This window comes from Mugil cephalus, chromosome 17 (assembly GCF_022458985.1).
Source record: "Mugil cephalus isolate CIBA_MC_2020 chromosome 17, CIBA_Mcephalus_1.1, whole genome shotgun sequence".
Lineage (NCBI taxonomy): Eukaryota > Metazoa > Chordata > Actinopteri > Mugiliformes > Mugilidae > Mugil > Mugil cephalus.
This window is the reverse complement of record NC_061786.1, coordinates 20,060,350-20,081,103: the sequence shown is the minus strand read 5'-3', so window position 1 is coordinate 20,081,103 and position 20,754 is coordinate 20,060,350. Positions and strand designations below refer to the sequence as shown.

At 43.4% G+C, this 20,754-nt stretch overlaps 2 protein-coding genes across 5 annotated transcripts in view; both read left to right on the top strand.

Annotated features, from left to right (window-relative positions):
- The window catches only part of galnt16 (UDP-N-acetyl-alpha-D-galactosamine:polypeptide N-acetylgalactosaminyltransferase 16), a 38,006-nt gene extending 35,139 nt beyond the window's left edge, over positions 1–2,867 (top strand). The window contains exon 15 of the mRNA XM_047611630.1: positions 1,655–2,867. Coding sequence (XP_047467586.1) covers positions 1,655–1,798 — 144 coding nt within the window. The 3' untranslated portion in view covers positions 1,799–2,867. The remainder of the gene's footprint in view (positions 1–1,654) is intronic.
- Positions 2,868–6,488: 3,621 nt separating this feature from the next.
- Positions 6,489–20,754, top strand: part of numb (NUMB endocytic adaptor protein) — a 41,864-nt gene continuing 27,598 nt past the window's right edge. Inside the window, exon 1 of one of the 4 annotated variants that reach the window (XM_047610880.1) lies at positions 6,489–6,774. The gene's annotated coding sequence lies outside the window, so the exon portion shown is untranslated. The remainder of the gene's footprint in view (positions 6,775–20,754) is intronic. The other 3 variants (XM_047610878.1, XM_047610881.1, XM_047610879.1) reach the window with 3 other exon arrangements.

Below are 20,754 nucleotides of genomic sequence, written 5' to 3'. Positions count from 1 at the left end.
TATTTATTTTCAGCAATGAGGCTGCGGCTGCGTGTTTAAAAAAAGCATTTAAATATGAAGGAATGTTGTTGTTGGCAACGTTTCTTTGCAAATTATGTTATTTTTTATTGACATTCCTTGGGTATGAGGCACACATGCACTCTCTCTGGGATTTTAAGATCATCCTACGCCCCTCCATCCATCCAGAAACCTGAGCGTGGCACTCTCTCATCTTAACTTCGTCTCTAACAGCTTAATGAGTGAGCCGATGAGGAAAACACTCCTCGTGTAGCAGGTGATTTTGCACTGGCTTTGCTTTTAGTCTCGGGTTTCTCGTCGAACCCGCTGTGGCGCTTTGACGCACGGGAGTCTAGACTCTTGGGGATTTTTTTTTTTTTTTTTTTTTTTCCGTGGAAAACAGCCTGAGATTTATGAAGGACGAAAGACGCGCTTGAAGGCTGCAGTCAGACGGGCTACTTAAGATAATCTACATGTCTGAATTCACCCCCTTTTTTTTGAGCACCCTGTGACGGATTCCTGGGAGGGTTGATGATATGAGAGAAACTATAGGAAAGAAATACAACACGTTTACACATCATTTATTTCCAGATAAACATGTGAAATTGCAGTTTGTTAATGAGCTGATTTGTCCAAGCTGTTGCCTTCAGTCAAAGTAATTGCGTTTATTATTGTAACTACACTGACAGAAACATGGAGCTCCATCTACTTTAAAAAAAGTTATGTAACATTTGCTTCATTTTATCCTGCAGATCAAACTAGAGAGTAGTCTTTTAAGTAAAGTCAATTTACTTTTGCAGATGATGTCAGCTTACTTTTATGAGTTGACTTTACTCACAAACTTTTTTGGGTGCTGAAAAACACAAGAAAAACATGTAAATAATAAGACTTGAAAATTATATTAAATATTATTATACATTTCTTTTTCAATCAGTAAGTTGTATTAGCTGTATTGTTGCTGCTATCTTGCCAGTTTATTAGCTACATGCGTGAACAAAAACCGATCCGCCACAACGTTAAAACCACTGACAGGAGAAGTAAATATATATATTTACTATATATTGACCATCTTGTGACAATTCAGTGTTCTGCTGGGAAACTTTTGGGCCTGACATTCATCCATGTGGATGTAACTTGTAGCACCCACCAGACCAGGCACCACCCACCCCATAACAATGACACTCCTTGATGCTTTAGGAGCGACTCAGAAAAACATGAGGAGTTTATTAATTGTCAAAAAGGTGAATAAAAAGATCTCCTGTTATTTTAAATAAATGCTGAACACCACCACCTTCATAAAGATTAATGCAGCTCTGTTATATGCATTTGTTTTCACCAGTGTAGTGAGTGTGTTTAAGATTAAAATATGTCCCCTGGCCCCTTTGGCTCAAGGCGTTTCTCCTCCGGTGGTTTGTTGGGTGCTGTTCCCTGCAGCTGTGGCCGTACTCTGCTTTTTCCACTCTGAGTGCTGTCATTCACGTGCTCGCTGTAATCCAGGTCTGACTCAGTCCATTACTCACAACTAGCATGAACCTCCTGTGCTCGTTCGTGAGTAATACGAACCACGGAGCGCGTGGGGACGTCTGCACCAGCAGAGACAGCCAGAGATTAACTGGTGATTTTATGTCTTTTTTATTTATTTTTTATTATTCTGTAGAAGTGGAAGCCTAAAGGCACGGCTCTGCAGCACATGGTGAGCGGACTCTGCCTGGACAGCCAGACCCCGGCAGGACCCCCGGTCATCTCGCAGTGTCGCCCCCAGATTGCCAGCCAGTCCTGGGAGCCGCAAGTCATCACCTGAGCCACCGCTGGATGGGGGGGGGGGGACACTGGATCCTGGTTGCACTCTGTCTGCCGCCTCGCTGAGGGATGGAAGGAGTCAGAACTGTACATTTGTGATGTCGGCTTCAAGCTCCTGCTCATTTTCGGGGACGAGAGCGTCGCTGGAAACGTTTCGAGGCCTCCGTCGAGCGTCTGAGGGCGTCTGTGTACAGTGCTCCATCCTTCAAAGGATGCTGCAGTTCTTAATCTAAGCTTTTCACTGAAAAAACAAAACAAAACAAAAAACCAACTGTTGCACATTTCACTTTTCCTTTTCTGTTATCTGTCCTGGTCCACAGTTGGCGTGAAATTGCAACGGTGCAATGGTGAGGATTTTCTTTAAAAAAAAAAAAAGAAAAAGAAAGAGTCCACGCTGTTCTGTAGCAAATGTGTTGATCTGCACCTGAGTCGGCGTCTCTGCTCGTCCACCGATGACCGCGTGGACCAGGGCAGCGTTCTGTATAGCCAACTAAAGTCTCAGCTTCTTTTACTGTCTTTTTTTTTTTTTTTTTTTTTTAATTAATGCTAATGGATAGCAGTCATGAAAAGAAGCACCATGCAAAGCACCGTCAGGAAGATTATTTATTGTTTTGCATGGTCAGACCCAAAGAATGTTTTCCTTTCTGTCTCTATAAAAGTTTTATGTAAATATCTGAAGCAGATAATGGCTTGTTTTATTTGTGTAAAGTACTCTATATGTCGTTTGAAAAATTAAAACGTGGTAACAAAGACATTAATGTACATAAAATAAATGGTTTGGTCTCGGACGTCATTTTGATCACAGCATAGATGCAAAGAGGAGCGAAGACTGTGTCTTTTTGTTCTGCAAATCTGGATATAAACTCACAAGTAAATGTTCAGTGGTTTGCTTTAAATGCCGGTTATGTAGGATTCAATTTAACTTCATTCATACAACAACAATAACGATCTTGCTTGTATCTAAAAGCTTTAGAGAAACTCAGAAAATCCCCCATTTTATTTATTGAAGTGATTATAAGACCTTTAAAACAAAATAAAAAGTTCTTTGTATTTGGAACATTTCAAACCTTTCTGTTGGTTTGGTTGGATTTATTTTTTCTGTCTCAACTTTCTGTCCTGGCTCAGACAAAGATGGGCTAAAAAAAAAATCCTCTGCCAATTCAGAGAAGAACTTAAAATATATATTATACAAGTTATGATTTAACCAGTTATTTTATTATTTTGATTAAAACTGGCAATGACAAAACAAAAATTTCCAGATGGACCTCCCTCTGCAACATTAGGTTTCATGGAAAAAACAAATATCTAAAAATAAATAAATAAATCCACTAATATGAAATGAATTGATTCATACTTTAGGATGTCATAATGTGAAAAAGAAATAAAATAAAATAGAAATTCGTCTTTGAAAGCAGACATTTTGGACAAGGCAGTCAAAAAGCCACTGACTGCAGCACATGCATAATTCCACAAGGTGGCAGATGACATCAAATCTAGTAGAACAGTTTTTTTTTATTATTAATAATAATAATAATAAGAGGAGGAGAAAATAGCAGCAGAAGGAAGTAGGTAAACTCAAACATGCAGCACATACATAGGTCAGCCATAAGATTATGATGGGTGAAGGAAGTAATCACCGATTATCTGGTGATGTTGGATTTTCCTAATTCTAATGTAATATGCAGCAAATGCAAGAAAGCAGGAAGTAGAAGTAGAAAAAAATGGGCAAGCAGGAGGATGTGAGAGACTATGACTAAAGGGCTAAATATGTGTTGGCATCTTTCATAAGTGGCACAGGGAAGGAGAGGAGGTGAATCAGAGACGTTATCTGCAGCCAAGGAGGAGCCAAGTACGGTCCGATCCAGTGAACCAGCAATGAACAAATCTTATTTCTTTTCAGGAGGCCGGCTCAATAGATAAACCTGGGTGGTTTCTTCTTTTTTCTTGAAACACTTAATGATGACCAGAAACTCTCCGGACAAAAGGTGTGAATGACACTGAATGAAACTTCCTGGACAAGTTGTGAAACACCTCAGAGAAACTCAAACAAGTCCAGTTGCCTTCGTTTAAGCTTTGTTATTAGATAAACTCTTAATGATCTACAATCTTCACAGACAATTCAAGATGTAAGTTCTTCTAAATATCAGACATTCACCGTCCTCAGAGATCAGATCCAAATGACTTCTGTTAAAAACAGACCTATAAAAAAATAAAAAATAAATTAGAGTTGGAATTTAAAAAGCAAAAAATAAAAAATACTTACATTTGGTCCTTTAATGTATGAAACCAGAGAGAGAAGTAAAGAAGCCAGGAGTTATTGGGTTCATATAAAAACAGCAGTATTGTTTGAGTGAAGAAGAAGAAAGAGGAGGAAGAAGAAAAAATAATAAGAAAGGAGGAAGAATAAGAAGAAAATGATGTAGAAGAAAGGAATGAAGGAGGATCAGGAGGAAGTAGGAAGAAAAATAATAAATAAAAGAAGTAAAAGTAGAAGTAGAAAGGAAGGAACAAAAATAAATAGAACTGAAGCTTTTAGCCTCATTAATGTTTATAAAATACTAATAGATAATAATCGTAGTAATGATACTATGATCAGTGGAGGCAGCGTTAATCCATCTGTACGTCTCCTGCCATGATACAGCAACATGTAAATCCACTGTGGTAGAAGTGCATTAGAATAATAAAGGAGAAGAGCTGTGTGAGTTCACAGGGAGCAGCAGCCACAGGGAGGCAGAATATCCTCACAAATGTGTCGGAGCGTTTATGAGTGACCTTGACAGGTTGATGAATGAAGCCTTGTTGTAAAAAAAAAAAAAAAGAAAAACTCACGGGTCATAAAGAAGATTGAGTTTAAGATAGTTCTGGATAAAAAGCAGAGAGACAGTTCGTGTCTGACCGACAGAGAGACATGATGAATACATTTACTAATCATCAGCATAACAGGCTTGACAACTTTGTTAACCAATAGGTTTTCCTTTTGTTTTCTTTTGTTGCTGTGTTGGTTTTGTAACCTCTGAACATGCCACACTGCGGCTCAGTCGGCTCTAAAGCTATGCGAGGAATGTAACTTAATGCTGATAAACTTCTGGCCTTTTACAGGGGCCAACGTTTCGTCATCAGCGGGGAGAGGACGGGGAGGGAGGTCGAACCTGGGAGCAGCTCTGGACGGTGAATGTGAAAGGAAAGAGTGAGAATAACACGGCCACATGCAGCAAAATAGGCAAAAGACTGTTGTTACACGGGAGCAGGCCGCTCTCTGGCAGGAAGGAGTTTGCATATCAGTCAGACAGAGAGAACACGACGCTCGTTAAATGCTCCCGATCACCTCCACATTAGTCCTGTTACAGGATAATACTTATACTTTAGAGTCGTTTCATAGCTGCTACATGCTGTTTAATTCACAATCAGCTCCACCTCAAGGGTCGTGGATATATACTCAGTAAAGAATTACACATTAACAAGAGAATTAATAGAGGATTTATAAATATAGCATTAAAGAATTTGTACTTTAGCTCATTATAATTATAATAATAATAATGTTTAGGACCCTATCAGCTGGCCACAGTACAATAGTTGTATGTATATATTTAAATTTTAAATCATACTCACTCATTCATTGTAATATTACTACTACTACTAATAATAATAATAATATTTAGGACCCTACCAGCTGACTCTACAGTAAAAACACAGTATAATAATGTGTATGCATATATTTTTGTGTATCTTTTCATATACACGTACTTTTTCTCTATCTACCCATTCATTCACTTCAATATAAAATATAATTCTTCTATAAATCTTCTCCTTATTATTATAATGTACTGTACTGTTCCTCGGCCTTGTTTGACCTATGGACCAGCTGATAAATAAAGGTTTGATTTGAATGCTGGACTTTATCAAAGAGAAAACAGAGGAGGAGCAGCTGCAGTGACAACTCTTGCTGAATACTTTACACCAGGGGTGTCAAACTCATTTTAGTTCGGGGGGGGGGACACATACAGCCTGATTTGATCTCAAGGGGGCTGGAACACTGTAGTGTACTGACCTATAAATAATGGCAACTCCAAATGTTTCCTTTAGTTTTCGTGCAAAGAAGAGCATTGTGAAAATGTTTATGTTTAGATTAGATTAGATTAGATAGAGGGTAACAGGAGGGCTTCAGTCTATCCCAGCAGTCATCGGACAAGAGGCTTAAGGAAAATATGTGTTTGACCCTTTCTGGAAAAGGACGTTATTTAAGGTTTTGTCTCAGAAAACAAAGAATGTGATTAAAATAATTTACGTACATGATGGTTAATTATATGTGTTTCATGACAAATTTCTCTCCTTCACTGAAGTTCTTAAAACAGTAGTGAAGACTAAACATGCAATGAAACTGATCTGATTAAGAAATACGATTTATCTTCATGTTTTTTCTCCTCTCCTCCTGTTTTACTCTATTATATGCACCTGTTCATAACAAAATGTCATTGAGAAGATGCCACTATGTTTTGTAAATGTATTATTATTATTATTTTTTTATTTGTTATTTTTTTTATTATTATTATTATCATCATCATCATCATTATTATTATTATTATTATTATTATTGTTGTTGTTGTTGTTGTTATTGTTATTATTATAAAGGCATGTTTTGTTTGATACCTGGGCTTTAAGCACAGGAGCTCCTCTCTCTGTGATCCAGGTCGCTCCATCGATTATCGATCACGGCGATCGATCGCCTCCTACCAACGGGGCGGGGCCTGGGAGGCGGTCCGTTGCTAAGGAGGAAGTTTGGCTGCGGCTCGCCGGAGCGTCATTCAGCGGCGGTGGACTCAGAGCTGCTCTTCACTCTCTCTCTCTCTCTGGGATTTGAATATTTTTTTTTTTTTTTTTTTTTTTTTTTTTTTTTTGTGTTGGCACGGTTCGTGGGACACAGGTGACGGCACGGAACGTGACAAGGGGGCATCTTCTGGATCGCAGCGGTGATCACAGGTTGGTTGAAAACAATAATAAGGATAAATACAAACGCGCGTTAAGTTTGTGGTGCGGTAAGGAGCTCGTTAGCTCGGCAGGCTAAAGCAGCACCAGCGCTAGCTTTTCGGATGCGGCTACGTTAGCTCCCACTTACCGTTTAGCTCCCACTGCCCGAGCGGATAGATAAAAACGAGCAAAGTGTTAGCCGTGAGACCTTCCGCTTACTCCCACACATATTTGAGAATACCTGCCTCTTCCCTCCCCCGAGCGAATTAGCTAAGCTAGAAATAGCTAGTTAAGTAGCTACCGATACTCTGGTTACCTGGATAACTTTAAGACCTGAACGTTACTCAGCAGAATCAATCAGCACAACTCGTGCTAAAAATCGTGTCTTTTTAATTATATGTCACCATATATATCCTTCACAGCCTGTGGCAATTTTTAAAGGCTGAAGGTTCAAGTTTTCTTGGCAAGTTTCAAGAAAGACGTCTCAATTGAGCTCAGTCATCAGACAGGTTAGTCGCCCTGGAGATAGAAACGAGTGACTCACAGTCCAAAGACTTGTGTAAAGTGGCAGAAATGTGCCCATTGATGATCTTCTATGTTATATATGTTTCCTTTTTCTACTAGAGAGTTTGCTCGGAGCAACCTCAGAGCAGGACATTTCCATTCAGATAAACATCAGTGGTCAGATTACCTGCCACATGATAGATAACTGAGATCATGCACCATCAGCATCCTGTTTATTGGATGGTAAACCCCATTTGGATTAGCTCATTACAGGCCATAAGTCATTACTGCTTTGTGGATGGTGGTTTGGTGGTGATGAGGGCTGGGACTTGAGATTTAATACAAGGTGAGATGTAGCCGGTAGCTTTCTGGAATCATCAATAAAGTGTTAAGTCTTAAATCCTAACGTCCATTTATTACCACTTCATTTGCAGCGTGACTCCCTCTGGCCCCGGCCTATCATGTTTCTGTTCCTCATTAGCGGAGCCCACCTCAAGGATGTGATAGTTTATAGTTGAATAACCATAAATTTTGATATTTTTATTTTGAGTAACACAAAAAAAGCAACTGACACATTGACATTGCTCGTGCCCCTGCAAATTTTAAGCGGTCACTCATGATCTACAGCTGCAGATTATTTTGTTATGAACTATAATGTCGCCCCTTGTTTGCTGTAATAGCATAAGGACTTTCTATTAATTCATAAAGCGATTTGGCTTCTGGAAATTAAATAAACGACTGCAGAGTTTTTTCCCTTTTTTTTTTTTGTTCGCTAACTCACGGCTTAGCTCATCTCTCGGAGTGAGGGAGGCTACGTTGGCTTCCTGCCACCGAACCCACTGTTCAAGTCTGTCAGCTGTTTGGGAGAGGAGGAGAATGCAAGAGCCAGTATCTGTCCGAGGCTTTGTGATTCACTCTGTGGGAGAAAACCAGCGTCGCTCTCAGCGTTTTTCTCCGAAACCAGAGGCCCTTTCTCAGCAGTGAGGCTGCATGCTTGAACGGCGAGCAGTGATGCAACGCAGGTAGATAAACTGACTGTGCGATGACGACGCAATCAGGATGCTTCACTTTTGTCCCCTGATAGCAGAGAGGTTGCCCCGAGTTTCTTATTGCTTATGGCGAAATCAGCGTCAGCTCAGCTTTGAGTCAGAATCAATGAGAAATGACAGAAAGCAGAGATACGCCTCTTTGTTTTCATCCTCAGACCAGGGCAATGTATCTTATCCAACTCACCTGCCGCGTTAATCATTACTTTCTGGTGCCGGTTAAGGTGTTGTCATCAATAGTCCATGACTCCCACGTGTTACTTATTCAGTCTGTCGTAATGTGAGAGCGTCGATATGGGACACGGGATGTGCTTTTAATCCAATTGTCTTTTAGTGAAGAAATATTTATTCATTAGACGTGAGTCTTTGATTGCATCAGTGTCACAAATCATCAGGCGCTAAAGCGGGATTTGTTTTGACCCGCAAAACTGTGTCCTTTGAGGATGAAAGCACTAAAAAGAAAGGCTGATGGAGATTTAAGTTACAAGCCCTAAGTGGACAGTGTGACTCAAGATGAACGAAATGCACCAAAGTAAACTCAAGACTCAAGACAGAGAAAATGATCCATAAAACGGACGCCTCTCGAAGGAGATTGCCGAAATCCTTCTCATGGTCCCCTCAGAGATCCAGAGTTCACGTAAGCGTCACGGGCATCCGAGTCCACGTGACGTTCGGTGACTCTACTTCCCTGCACTGAAAGTCCACCGTCCGCTCTCTGCATGCGGCTCCATATTCTTAGCAGATTGGGACGGGATCCAGCAGAGTCGCTCTGAGAGGATTCAACCAGAGGGGAGGTTTTAGAACCGGGATCTCAAATGTGCAGCTGACCCCGTTTCAATATAAGTAGCCAAAAATAGGCTCCGTCGAACCGCAGGGTTGATCTGAACTCCCCATGTGTTTGTTGGTAAGCAGGGTTGTTGGTAAACAGATATTGGAGTTGATTATGACTTTTTTTTTTTTTCCCCCACAAGAAAACGGTCATGTGGGAATATTTGTTTCCTTTTTTTCCTGTTTACTCCTGGTTTTCCAAATGTGTCTTGGCTGATCTGATTGCAAGTGGACAGTGTAAAAACAAAACTCACTGGGGATGCATTAAGATCTGGTCATTCAAACCATATTAAGTGGCCACCTTTAAAAATACTAATAAAAACCTCTGCATGGGTGCAAGTAGTTACTCAAATGGCATAAGCTGCAATGGTCCAAGGAGATATTGTACAAATCCATCAAACACCTTGGTCGATTGGGGGTTGATAGCCCCTGATGCATTATTAATTTTTTTCATTATTTGTTCTTTCTGTTTTTGTCAGATCAGGTGCGGAAAGTGCATCACTCTATTCCAAGGGATGAAAACGATCTTTGGAAATGGAAATTATATAGTTGTTTACATAGATTGTGTAGTGAAAGTCCACTTGTGTCCGGATAAAATAAGATGCATTTAATTCCAGGTGTGAACACATATGGCAAATATTTCAATTTCTATAGGAAATGACTGCTCTTCGCTATGTTACGTACAAACTACGCAGCATTTGTATCTGTAGGCAGTTTCTTTGTAGCCATCTTCAGCTTTGTCAGCGCTCGTTTAAGAAATGGAAAAAAAACAACAGTGTGAGGTTGTGTGTTACGAGGTGTTTCACTGCTTTGAGCGCAGTTCTTTGAATGTCCCCATTTGGGACAATATCTTTAGCTCTTAATTAGGTCCAAGGGGCATTGAGCTCCTCGTTTTTTTTGCCCTGGCTGTTTTAACCGTGGATTAAAGCCGAGGGGGTTGGTGATGGTGGTGGGTGGGGGGGGGCGGGCGGGCGTCACTGTACGCAGGGAGTTGCCTTACAGGTTTGCGTCTGTATCACTCCTCCCTGGATATGGTATGGGGCTCAGGGACTCCTTTTGTCTCTTTCTGGGCCTCAATATAGTGTGATACCTGAGCCTCCTGGGCTGGAACAGCTCATGCTTTATTCAGGCCTCTGATCTCGTCTTTAATTATCAGTGAAGCGGGATGGAATGACGGTGCTGCGTCTCATAGGGTGGGAAGTTTGCACCAGCTACCAGCGCTAACCCTTTGGCTCAGGGTTCTCGTCGCTTAACAAAGAGGCATCTATTTATAAGACAAAACAATAGGAATGACCTAAAAGTCACCGACGGGCCATCAGATTTTATTCTGCAATCAATTTAGCTGCTAATTACAGTGGTAGTTTGCGCCTGGCTGAGAAATTTAAACGCCTTTTAGAAAACATTAATTACGGAACGATGCACACGTGTGCACGGTTTCATCTTCAGCTGCATTTGTAGTAAAGACTAAAGACTTTTTTACGTTGATGACACAAAATCACGTTTTGGCACTGGGCTTTTGAAACAGTCGCCTCTTCTCAGGCGACTGTTTCTCGGTTCCTGCGCACGCACTCCTGTGAACTCAGATTGTGGTTGTTGTAATGACCACTTCTCTCAGAAAAATCTAAGTGTCGCCTGCGTGTGCGCGTCTGTATTTATATCAAATGACTCCCTGCGTGTAGCACGGGTGGCGGCGACGCTGTTCCCTCACACGTCGCGGCCGTCTGCAGGCGGCTTTTCGGCGGAGTTGTGTCTAATCATGTGGTGCGGTCGCGGCCTTTGCCGGCCCCGCCTGCTGCCCGCGTATCTACGTTGCCGTGGCACCGGTTTCCTGGTAACCACCACAGTGGATGCTGGATGATGCAGTGATCAGAACAGTGTGACCCCACGGAAATGTTCAGAGTTTTTAGTCCTACGTGTCACAAAGGCAGAAGAAATATGCTCATGAAAAACAAACAAAAAAAAAAAAGAGGACAGATTTCAGATGTTCTATTATTATACAGATGTAGGTGGCTTATTTGTTTGTGTGCTGCACACACATGCAATGTTCTTTCTGTGAAATGTATCTGTTATATACACTGTGATGCCAATGTGTCAAACATAAATCATAAATATGGCAGAAAATATTGCTATTTTATTAATGAGTATTCTTCACATAGTTGCTAGTGTTAAAAAAGCTGGTTTGGCTTCATTTTACTGAATGCAGACAAAGGTTTTTGCAGAGGAATCTGTTCAGCAAAGTAAGACATGAACATGTCAAATGAGACCGAAAGATGTGTTTTAGATCAGCAGAAAAAGTGTGACAGCGTTACCGGCCTGTCACATTCTCTTGCTTATGTCCTGATAAACAAGCTCTCTGCCCCCGAGCTTTACCGCGTCTTGCCTCTTCAGACCGTGCTGCTTTCGAGAACAGACTCTTCCTCTCACTCGTGGTTTGCTGGGAAGCTCCTACCAGCCCATATGGGTTTACTTTTACCCGCACTGCTCGTTGTGTAACTGCAGCGTGTCTGATCCAAAGTCCCCTGGCCACTGTATTTCTGTTAGATAACTGCGGTGGTATGAGTAGGCAAAAGATTCTGTGATGAGGAGCCTGATAGTGCAATTGAGTTATTTTCTCATTTCAGCACTGCAGGAGTTGTTGTTGTTGTTGTTGTTGTTGACAACGGCGAGAGGAAGAGCATAGCAGCCGACGCCGTAGCTTAGCCCGATCGATAACGAACGTTCCCAGCGCAAGAAAGACATCAATTATTAACGAGTTGAATTTCACGTTTCAGCCTCAAGTAGAGAGACTAAGTTTTTGTTTCTGAATTTGCATTCAACTGGAAAATGCTGGAGAGGGGAGAAAAAAAAAAAAAAAGCGAGGAAGCAGCCACAGTTTAATTTAATTGTCAGTCCACATTCCTCCCCGATAGCACGAGGTAAGTCAGGGGCAGGTAGGTTGGACTTTTTCCCGTGTAGGAAAAGGGTTATCAGCTGTGCGGGGAGGAGGCCGGCGAGGAACGTGTTTCCTGTGCGTTGCATCACAGCGTGTGTTCGGCGCCGCCTCGAGCACTGCAGCGTTTTTTTTCGGACCGCGGACTTAACAGGGGCAGGTGCCCGAGCAGCACGCGTGTGCGCATTTGTTTTCCACGCATGTCGCATGTGTGTCATTTGCCCGAAACGGTGGGGAAAAGAAAAAAGCTGTGGAAAAAAAAACCTTAGTGATTGTGCAGTGGGAAGGTTTGTACACTACGTTGCACCATTCCTCTGTCGACGTCTGGCTTGTGAGAGCGCCACTGTGCTGAGTCGACAGCAGGGGAACAATGGCCTCGCTGTGCTGATGGGCTGTTTGGCCGCCTTCGTGCAGCATTTTCATCGAGGGCCACCACCAGCTTTTGCTTCTGCGAGCCTTGTTGACCAGGCCTTTGCCTCCTGGTCACTGACCCGTTGTGCCCACAGAGCCTGCAGCTCGTCAGGCCTCCGAGGGGCCGGCCGATTATCCCGCGGTAATTGGTGCCTGGGCTCCGTCTGATCAAAAGGTGGCCAGATGATTGTGGAGCCCTGGTAATTTTCCATTCTCTGATGCTCTGCAGCCGTTGCCTACTTTTTCTGTTCGTCTCTGCCCAGAACCCCTGGCTCCGGACGAGGAAGGAAAAGCTCGACGTCTGTTGAGAACGTACGAAATGACAAGACTGATCTGTCTTTTCCTTCTTCGCCTTATCCTTCGTGTTAAATCTGTTATAATAAGGAGAGGTGGCACCCAGCTTCCTTAGTGGAAAACTCACAAGTTAAAAAGCCCGGGAGCAGCGTTATTGTCCAGCAGGCGTGTGAATTGGCAGAGCTTTCCTTCAGCGACACCTACACCTCAGTCATGTGTCATCCGGGTATTTGGTCCAAGTGATTTCACTGATAAGTTTGCCTCCGTTTCAAGGCGTGGTGTTCAAATGACATCACCTCGCTTTACCTTTTTAGGTGGAATGAAAACACACCCGCCGAGCGTACTTGCTCACTGAGCCCAGATCCTCAAACGTAAAATGTCTTCATCCTGGTTTGTGTGAACGGACGCGCTGAAATCATATTACACTCCTCTCCTCTGGACTCCTTTTTGGAAGTAGATGGCTGAATCATATACCACTGAACAAATCTCTTGCCTTATTTTTAGAAACCCCGGTGCTTACATAAACATTAGTCTCCGCAAAGTCAGAATCCCAGTGTTTTGGAGTGAAGCTTGTCATAATATAATCTGATTCCTACTGACATTCCTAGAGTTCATAGTCCAGCCTCACATCCGCCCGAAGACTGAAACCTTCCTTCCAGAGGCTGCGCTCTGTTCGCTAATCTAATTTAGCCACACAGCTAACACAATTCAAGCCATCAAGCCAGACTTCACACATCATTGCTAAGCAACACAGTATAGTCCTAAAACGTAAGGCATACGTCGGGTGGCTACAGGATTACAGAAACCCCTCAGTCATTTTCTAAGATATACATTATTTGCTTCGACGCCCGTCTGAGCCGCACTATAAATCTGCTGAGTAAATAGCCAGGGAGTGGTTTCAGTTTGGCTTTAATCAGTTGTGTAATTTGGTATTCAGCGGTCGTCCTGAACTTGACAAATAGCCCAGACGCGAAACCGAAGAGTTCGTGCTCAGGTACGTGTGAGGAATTCCTGACACCGGCGAGCGGCTCCACAGCTGCACCGAATACTACAACTGCATTTACATTCGCGCTCACAAGACCTGTTTGGTCGCCTTCCTGACGTCAGCAGGACCTTCCTCTCATCACGTGGAATCCTTTAACTGATTAAGTCCGTCTCCTTCCTCCCCGCGAGTTAATCGAAGGTAGTTTACAGGCTCGAATGGCTAACGTGCAGCAATTTTTTGCACGTTTTAAGCTCCCTTCACCCGACCTGGAGGGCAGGCGAGGTGAACAGAAAATGACTTTTGCACGCTGCGTGTGTGTGTGTGTGTGTGTGCATACAGGACTTTATGTGTGTGTGTTTGTTGTGTGTCTTGGCCTGGTCATAGGGGCAGCACAGCGATTACATGTCTGTTCGCTCAGCAGGAAGTTCCTGTTCCACTCCATCCTCTCATCGCTCCCGCTGCTCGACAAATACTGCTACCGACACGAACGCACACACACACAGGCTGTGAGTGCCACTGACCAACGGCACTGTTGGATAAACAGCTGTATTATTGACACCGCATTGACTCGGGCAGTACTCTGTGTCATTGATTTTTCTATATTTTTTCCCATGAAAACCGTTGCCTTCCTCTCCCGTTGTCCTTCTCCAATTCATTTTTCCTCATTTAAACAAAATTCTCCTCACACTTTTATCTCTTTTGTACGCCTCTGCATGTAACCCTGTCGCTTGCCCTCTCGGTCCTGCTGCGTGTCTGTGCATATCAAAGCGAAAAAAATGGATTTTCTGATTCAGATTGATTTTGATTTGCAAGATTTGCAAGTATCTACGCGCCAACGAGAAGGGAAATATTGTGGAAATGCTACAGAACTCTGGATTAGTTTTAGTTTTTTTGTATTATTGTTTCAAAGCTTAAGTATCTCTCAATAAATTGATATTGAATTGAATTGGATTATAATTGGAATGACTGGGGAAATAGCATTAGCAACACCTGACACCGACAAAACATTAGGTACACTCTATAGCAGCCCTGCACTAAATCCCACAGTTCATGTTGAAACGGCTTCAGAAAGGTGGTAATTCAACTCTGATGCTGAGTGTAGTTTGTGGTGCTGTTAAACTGGATTTTATTAAACACAAAAGCGCTTCTGTAATTTGGCCTAACCCGCTGACTAAAAATGTGGTGCAGTTCAGTAGGACGACAAACCACAGCCTCCAAAATACAAAAACATAGTTAAACTGAGAGCTCCCTTAGTTACGTTAGAGAACTGCTGAACACCAGAACCTTTCTAAGAAGATTTAGTGCAGGGCTGTTATATCAGGATGCGTTTTGCTTTGCATAGTTCACCCAGCGAACCGGGCGAGCGTTTCTCTCGCCTGCGCTGCCCTCTCAGTCCTTCCTGTGTCTGAACGCATCTCTAAGCGACACATGCTCTCAGTGCGAGTGTTTGCAATACATCAATATAAGTGTCAAAAGTGTGGGCGTGGGTGTGCGAATGTCAGACGCCAGCGGGTGCAGTTTTGAAAGCCCCGGAAAGAATCGGTTTCCCCCCCTGCAGCCGTCGCTTGACGATGATTGGACGAGGAAGCGAAAGACGGCGGAGAGTGACGGGCCTTCATCATCGCTCCGTGAGCTCCCAGACTGACAGCGTCCCCCGCTGTGAGGCGTTTACCCTCGCTCATGCACCAGACAGCATGAATGATCTTTAAGGACAAGACGTTGACACACACCGATCAGCCACAGCATTGTGACCACCTCCCTCATATTGCGTAAGCCTCCAAAACAGTCGTGACTCATCAGAGAATGGACACGGGAAACATTAATAAGTGTCATCGCGACGAGTTCGTCGTGACAACAAGATGGTCGATGTTATTTACGGCTCCCGTCGGTGGTTTTGTTGTTGTGTTCTTAATCCTCATTTTGTTTACTCTCTCGTTTTTTGCATCCTTCTGGTCTGATTTGCATACTGCGTGGCAGATAAATGTCTCTCTTGGCTTCGTGATCACTGTTTACCGAGATAGTAACGGTGACAAAAACAGCCAGTAATGTTAGTCACAAGCAGCTTCTGGCAGGATGCACGGACGCTCGTTCTAACGAGCAACTTTCCTTGAGTGCGTCGCCGCCGCTCGTGGAGTAGTGCGATCATTCCTGTGCAGCTTAATTCCTCCTGGACTAACTGCGGAGCTCATTTGGGGAGCGTGTTAATTGGCTCTGATCACTGTGTAGTTTTCCCCTCTTTGTAGTATTTCTCTGATGACTGAATTAACTTACGTCTCTTGAATTTATGATCAAATAAGAGTCGCTGCATCCTATCAATAAGGAGCGTCTGTGCTCATTTGGCCGAGAGGCAAAAACGTGGCAATGTGTATCTGTAAATACAGCGAGAGCAGGAAAACGTGGATTATCAGATCAAATTAAGGACCGTTGGACTTGACAATGATCTTTACGAACTACCAAATTACAGTTGGTCCACAAACATTGACATGTGGCCAGAAATCAGTTATCTTGATATTTATATGGACCTGAAATCAACACGGGGGGGAAATACTATACTAATAGTACAGTATGACCTTTGGTACGTTACGCAACGCACCTCCAACAGCTAGGTGCTGGAGTACCTCCTTATCTGGAGAAGTGGATTAGCCTCAGTTTCAGTTTTACTTCACTTCAGTAATGACAGATGCAGCCAAACAACCCGACGTTAAAAGGAGATGATGAGCTGTTCTGTTTATTCTGGGAACCGAAATAGTTACTGTCGGGCCGTAACTACGCCGAAACAACAACAACAACATGGACAAACGTGTCCAAAACCTAACTTCAGAAGTAACTTAAGGTATGACTTCATCAGAAACGTAAACATACATTAATATTACCTGACACTGAATGCGAAAAACAACACGGTGCCTGGTTTCCCAGTTGTTTATTGGTGATGCAGGACCCTGTAAAATATCTGCTGCTTTTCAAATCTGTTGGTTCAGTCAATCACACAACAGCTCTTCCCCCCCTTTGTTTTTTATTTAATTTTACAGTTTAGACACTGTTGATTCAAACTAATGCTGCTAATCTCCGCGCTCATCTGTCACTTTTTGACGGGCCACGTCCACGGAGACTTCCCCTTCACCGTGACGTCACGCGCAGACGTGTCCTCTGGGTCACCTTAACCAAAGTAAACAAGGAGGGTGAGAGGTCTGTGAGGAGGATAATACCTCTGACATCTCTCCATTAAACAAACACTGGTAACAGAGAAGACTTTGCACTGTTTGACCCGGAGACAAACTTCTCATGCGATCGCGAGTAAAATAATAATAAAAAAAAAAAAAAAAGGATGTGAACTGAGCTTCCGTTTTTTCTTTTCCGTCGGTTTTATTTAATGAAGCTGTTGCACTTAAAGTGATCTGCCTAAAGGTTTTAACGCAGCCTTCTTCTTTATGAGACCCTTTTTTTTTTTTTCTTACAGTAATTGCTTTTCTTTGTGCTATTAAAGCGCGCGATCACTTCCCTGTGAATTAAACCGCAGTCGGAGTCGGCGGTTAAAGTGAAAGCACTATTTCTTTTATTATTTATTTATTTATTTATTTATTTTCGGTCGTACCCGCGTGTGTCAGCAGTAATGACTGCGTTTCAGAAACCCAACCATGAACTGTCACTGGCCCCGACAGCGACAGGAAGAGCTGAACGTGAGAGGTTTGACTTGCGATTGCCAGAAGCCCAAATGTGTCGGCCTCATACATGTTACTCAGTTTTTGGTATTTTATTTCTCTCTTCTGAATAAGCAGCTCAGCAGGAAAGAGTCGGTTTGTTTTTATGACCCTCCCTGCTAACTGCCCTGTTTAGCTTGACAGAAACGGTCCCGTCCGTGTCGCACTTGACGTGACCCGGTACAAACTATTCTTCTTCTGGTTAAATCCTCCTTTTAACAGCTGCCTAGCGTCACATTTTCTGTGGTTGATTGTGCTCGTCCCCACCTACTCCTGGTTCAGCTGGAACCAAGTTAAAAAACAAGTACTAATCCAGAAACGGTGAGCTATTAGTTTAGTTTAATATTATTTATGGGTGTCGTCGAAGCCCTGGAGATATAAACTACATCTTAGTTCAGCATTTCGCCTCGGAGACTGCTTACGTTTTCTGTTGTGAGTCATCGATAAGTAGGATTAATAGATCATGTATTAACCACCTGGTGAATGTGTAACGTTGGCTGTGTTTCTTCAGCGCTCACGCAAGGAAGGATACCCGCAGCGCACAATTTGGCCTGGTTTCCACTCTGAAACTCTCCTAATGGGACTCTCAAGACCACCAAAGCTTAATAATAGGGTCTTTTTTTTTATTTTTTTTGTCTGTGGGGCTTTGAGAAGTTGTGGTCGTCTGTTTCACTTTTAAATCCGTGTTTTTTTTCGTGCGTTTGTGTGTATCTGTTTCTGCTTGTGTGTGTGCTTTCTGCACCGCCGCCGCCGCCACCGCCGCCGCTGCTGCTGCTGCCGCTGTAGTGTGTCATGCAAGTGATGTCAAGGGGAAAAAGTAAACACGGTTTCCATGAGTAGCTTTTTGGCTCGGAGGTTTACTCAAAGTTTCCCAGAAGAGTTCACTTCCACAGCCGGGGACAATGTGTTGTAGTTAGCTGTGAGTGATTGCCCGCGAGGAGGTCAAGCTTCTGTCCCACAGTTTGCACAAAAGACGGACGAATAGTGATTATTCTTAATTGAACAAAAAGGAAATTCTTTCTGTCGCCGGTCAGGATGTGGACGCACGCTCGTTTGTAAAGACGTCTTCCCATGGATGCCACATGAGTCGGTGCCCTCTTTTTGTGTGTCCTCAGCAGCAGCTTGCTCTAAAGAGGGGCCGGGATTGATGGAGCTGGGGCACTTAGACCACTACATCAAACCCCCTCCTAGCAGCCCTAGCGCTTTCACTCAGCCGCGCTACTTCGTGGCATGACTACCCCGCTTTTACAGCGCCATTCGTTTAATTGAAACGTCACTCCGTTTGGCGCAGCGTGTCCACTGGCGGGAGAGTCTGAGGAAAAAAAAAACAATTCCCAAATGGTGTTTTTGGGGCAAATGCAAGGAGTATAAATCTTGAGGATGCCCCCTCGATGGCCCGTGTTGCAGCCGGACCGTGACTATCGATTCGGCCTGTGAATCACCGCTCGGGTATGCCCGAGGCCAGATGATCCGGTGACAGTGATTTGCCACCCCCCGGGTCAGTGCCAGGGATCTGCCCTGGCTGTTTTTAAATGTGGCCTCAGCTGTTGCCCAAAGTGATGTGTGGCTCCGCCGCGTTTTGGCCGGTCGACCTGCCGCCGGCGGCCCAGGCCTTCCTTAATGCCGCGCCTGACCGCTCCTAGATACACAAACACATGCGAGAGCACTCACACAAAAAAAAAAAACGCCAGATATTCAAGGATTGATGTGCACACATTAGAGTTTACTGGAGAGAGGAGCCACTTAACAGCCCCTGCGCAGGCTCCTACTTTATTCCTCCGCCTCGACCGTAACCCCAGTCAGTCATGTGCACTCAGGAAACGGGGGGTCATCGCGTCTCGCTGGGGGGGCAGGGAACAGATTGGAGGACTTTGTAATGATTCAGCGGCCGACGGGGAGTCAGCGAGCAGAGCAAACAGTAGCCAGGACTCCTATTCCCACCGTTTCCTTCCTCCGTGCAGCACCACCCATTTGTACCGCGGCCCAATCATTCGCTCTCCGTCTGGCAGCCGCTTCACTCTAATAATACTCTCAGTATTACAGACACATTTTCCTGTTGACATGTTTAGTTTGCTATCAGAATAATAATGCTGACTATATTTGGCTGCTGTTTGTTCTGTGCTGCAAAGAACAAGTTTAACTGCAGGCTAAGACGCTACAGTCCGCTGTTAATACTTTTGCGTTTATTTGCACGTGTCTTTTTTTTTTAAATATTTCTTTTTTTTTATCAGGTTGTGTTTGTTGGACCATCGTTCAGACACATCTTGTACCTGACAAAGACACACTGACAGTTGTGGAGGCCGTTCCAGCGTAAAGTGTAGAGATCATGAAAGCGTGAGGGAAGTGTGCTGAGTCAGAGCAGATGGTGATGAGTTAACACTTGTTGACTTGGCTTAAAAGCAGCGCGTCCGTGATTTGTCCGTTTTCTCCCCTTTTTTTTCTTCTAGTTATACACTTTAACTAGCAGAAACAACTCCACTGTTGTCGCAGCAGGTCTGTCTTTTATTCTCGGTCACAGCGGCACCAAACCTGTTTTTCCAGATTACACCATTTTAACATTGTGTGAAAAGGGTTCAAATGCTTGTGCACTTGCAAAAAAAGGCGATTGCAGTTCCACATAAACATGAAGACAAACTGATTGTGAAGTGGCACTGAAGGAATTTGCCTTCTATTGGACGTGGCTTTAGTATAATTGCATATATTTTCAAGGTTGGTGCACGTTTTTTTTGTCTGTCAAATAAGTTCCGTTTACTTCTGTGTTTCTGTTCCTGAGTGACTCATGAATAAAAAATACATTACAGGGATTTTAACCCGTTATTGAACCTGCACACATACACATGCACAGCAGAATAGTTATTTAGCACGAACCGCCTGCTGCTCCTGAGTTTGACGAGGATCAGACTCATTTAGGTCAAACTTCCCTGTATAATACTGTACAGTAATTACTTCTGTATGGCTGCACGTGACCCAGAATGTCATATTTAGGGGTTTAGCATTAATCGAGTGAGCAGCGGGACGCCCCCGTCGCATATCGTTTCTCTCGTACTTGAACTTTAAATGCCGATATCAGGCTGTCATTAAAATCAATTGCAAGGCCCCCCGAGCGGTAACGTTACCCACGTCTGTTGTGAATTATTGTTTTTTAATGTTTTTATTGTGCTGTTACGGGCTTATAAATACCTTCAGCTCCTTACTATAAATCTACCAACAAAAACAAACTGTCCTGGCCTTGGTCCCACGGTTTGTCCTGGACTTTGTGATCCTCTCTCGTCTCTTTATGATGCACTGCACGTTTTC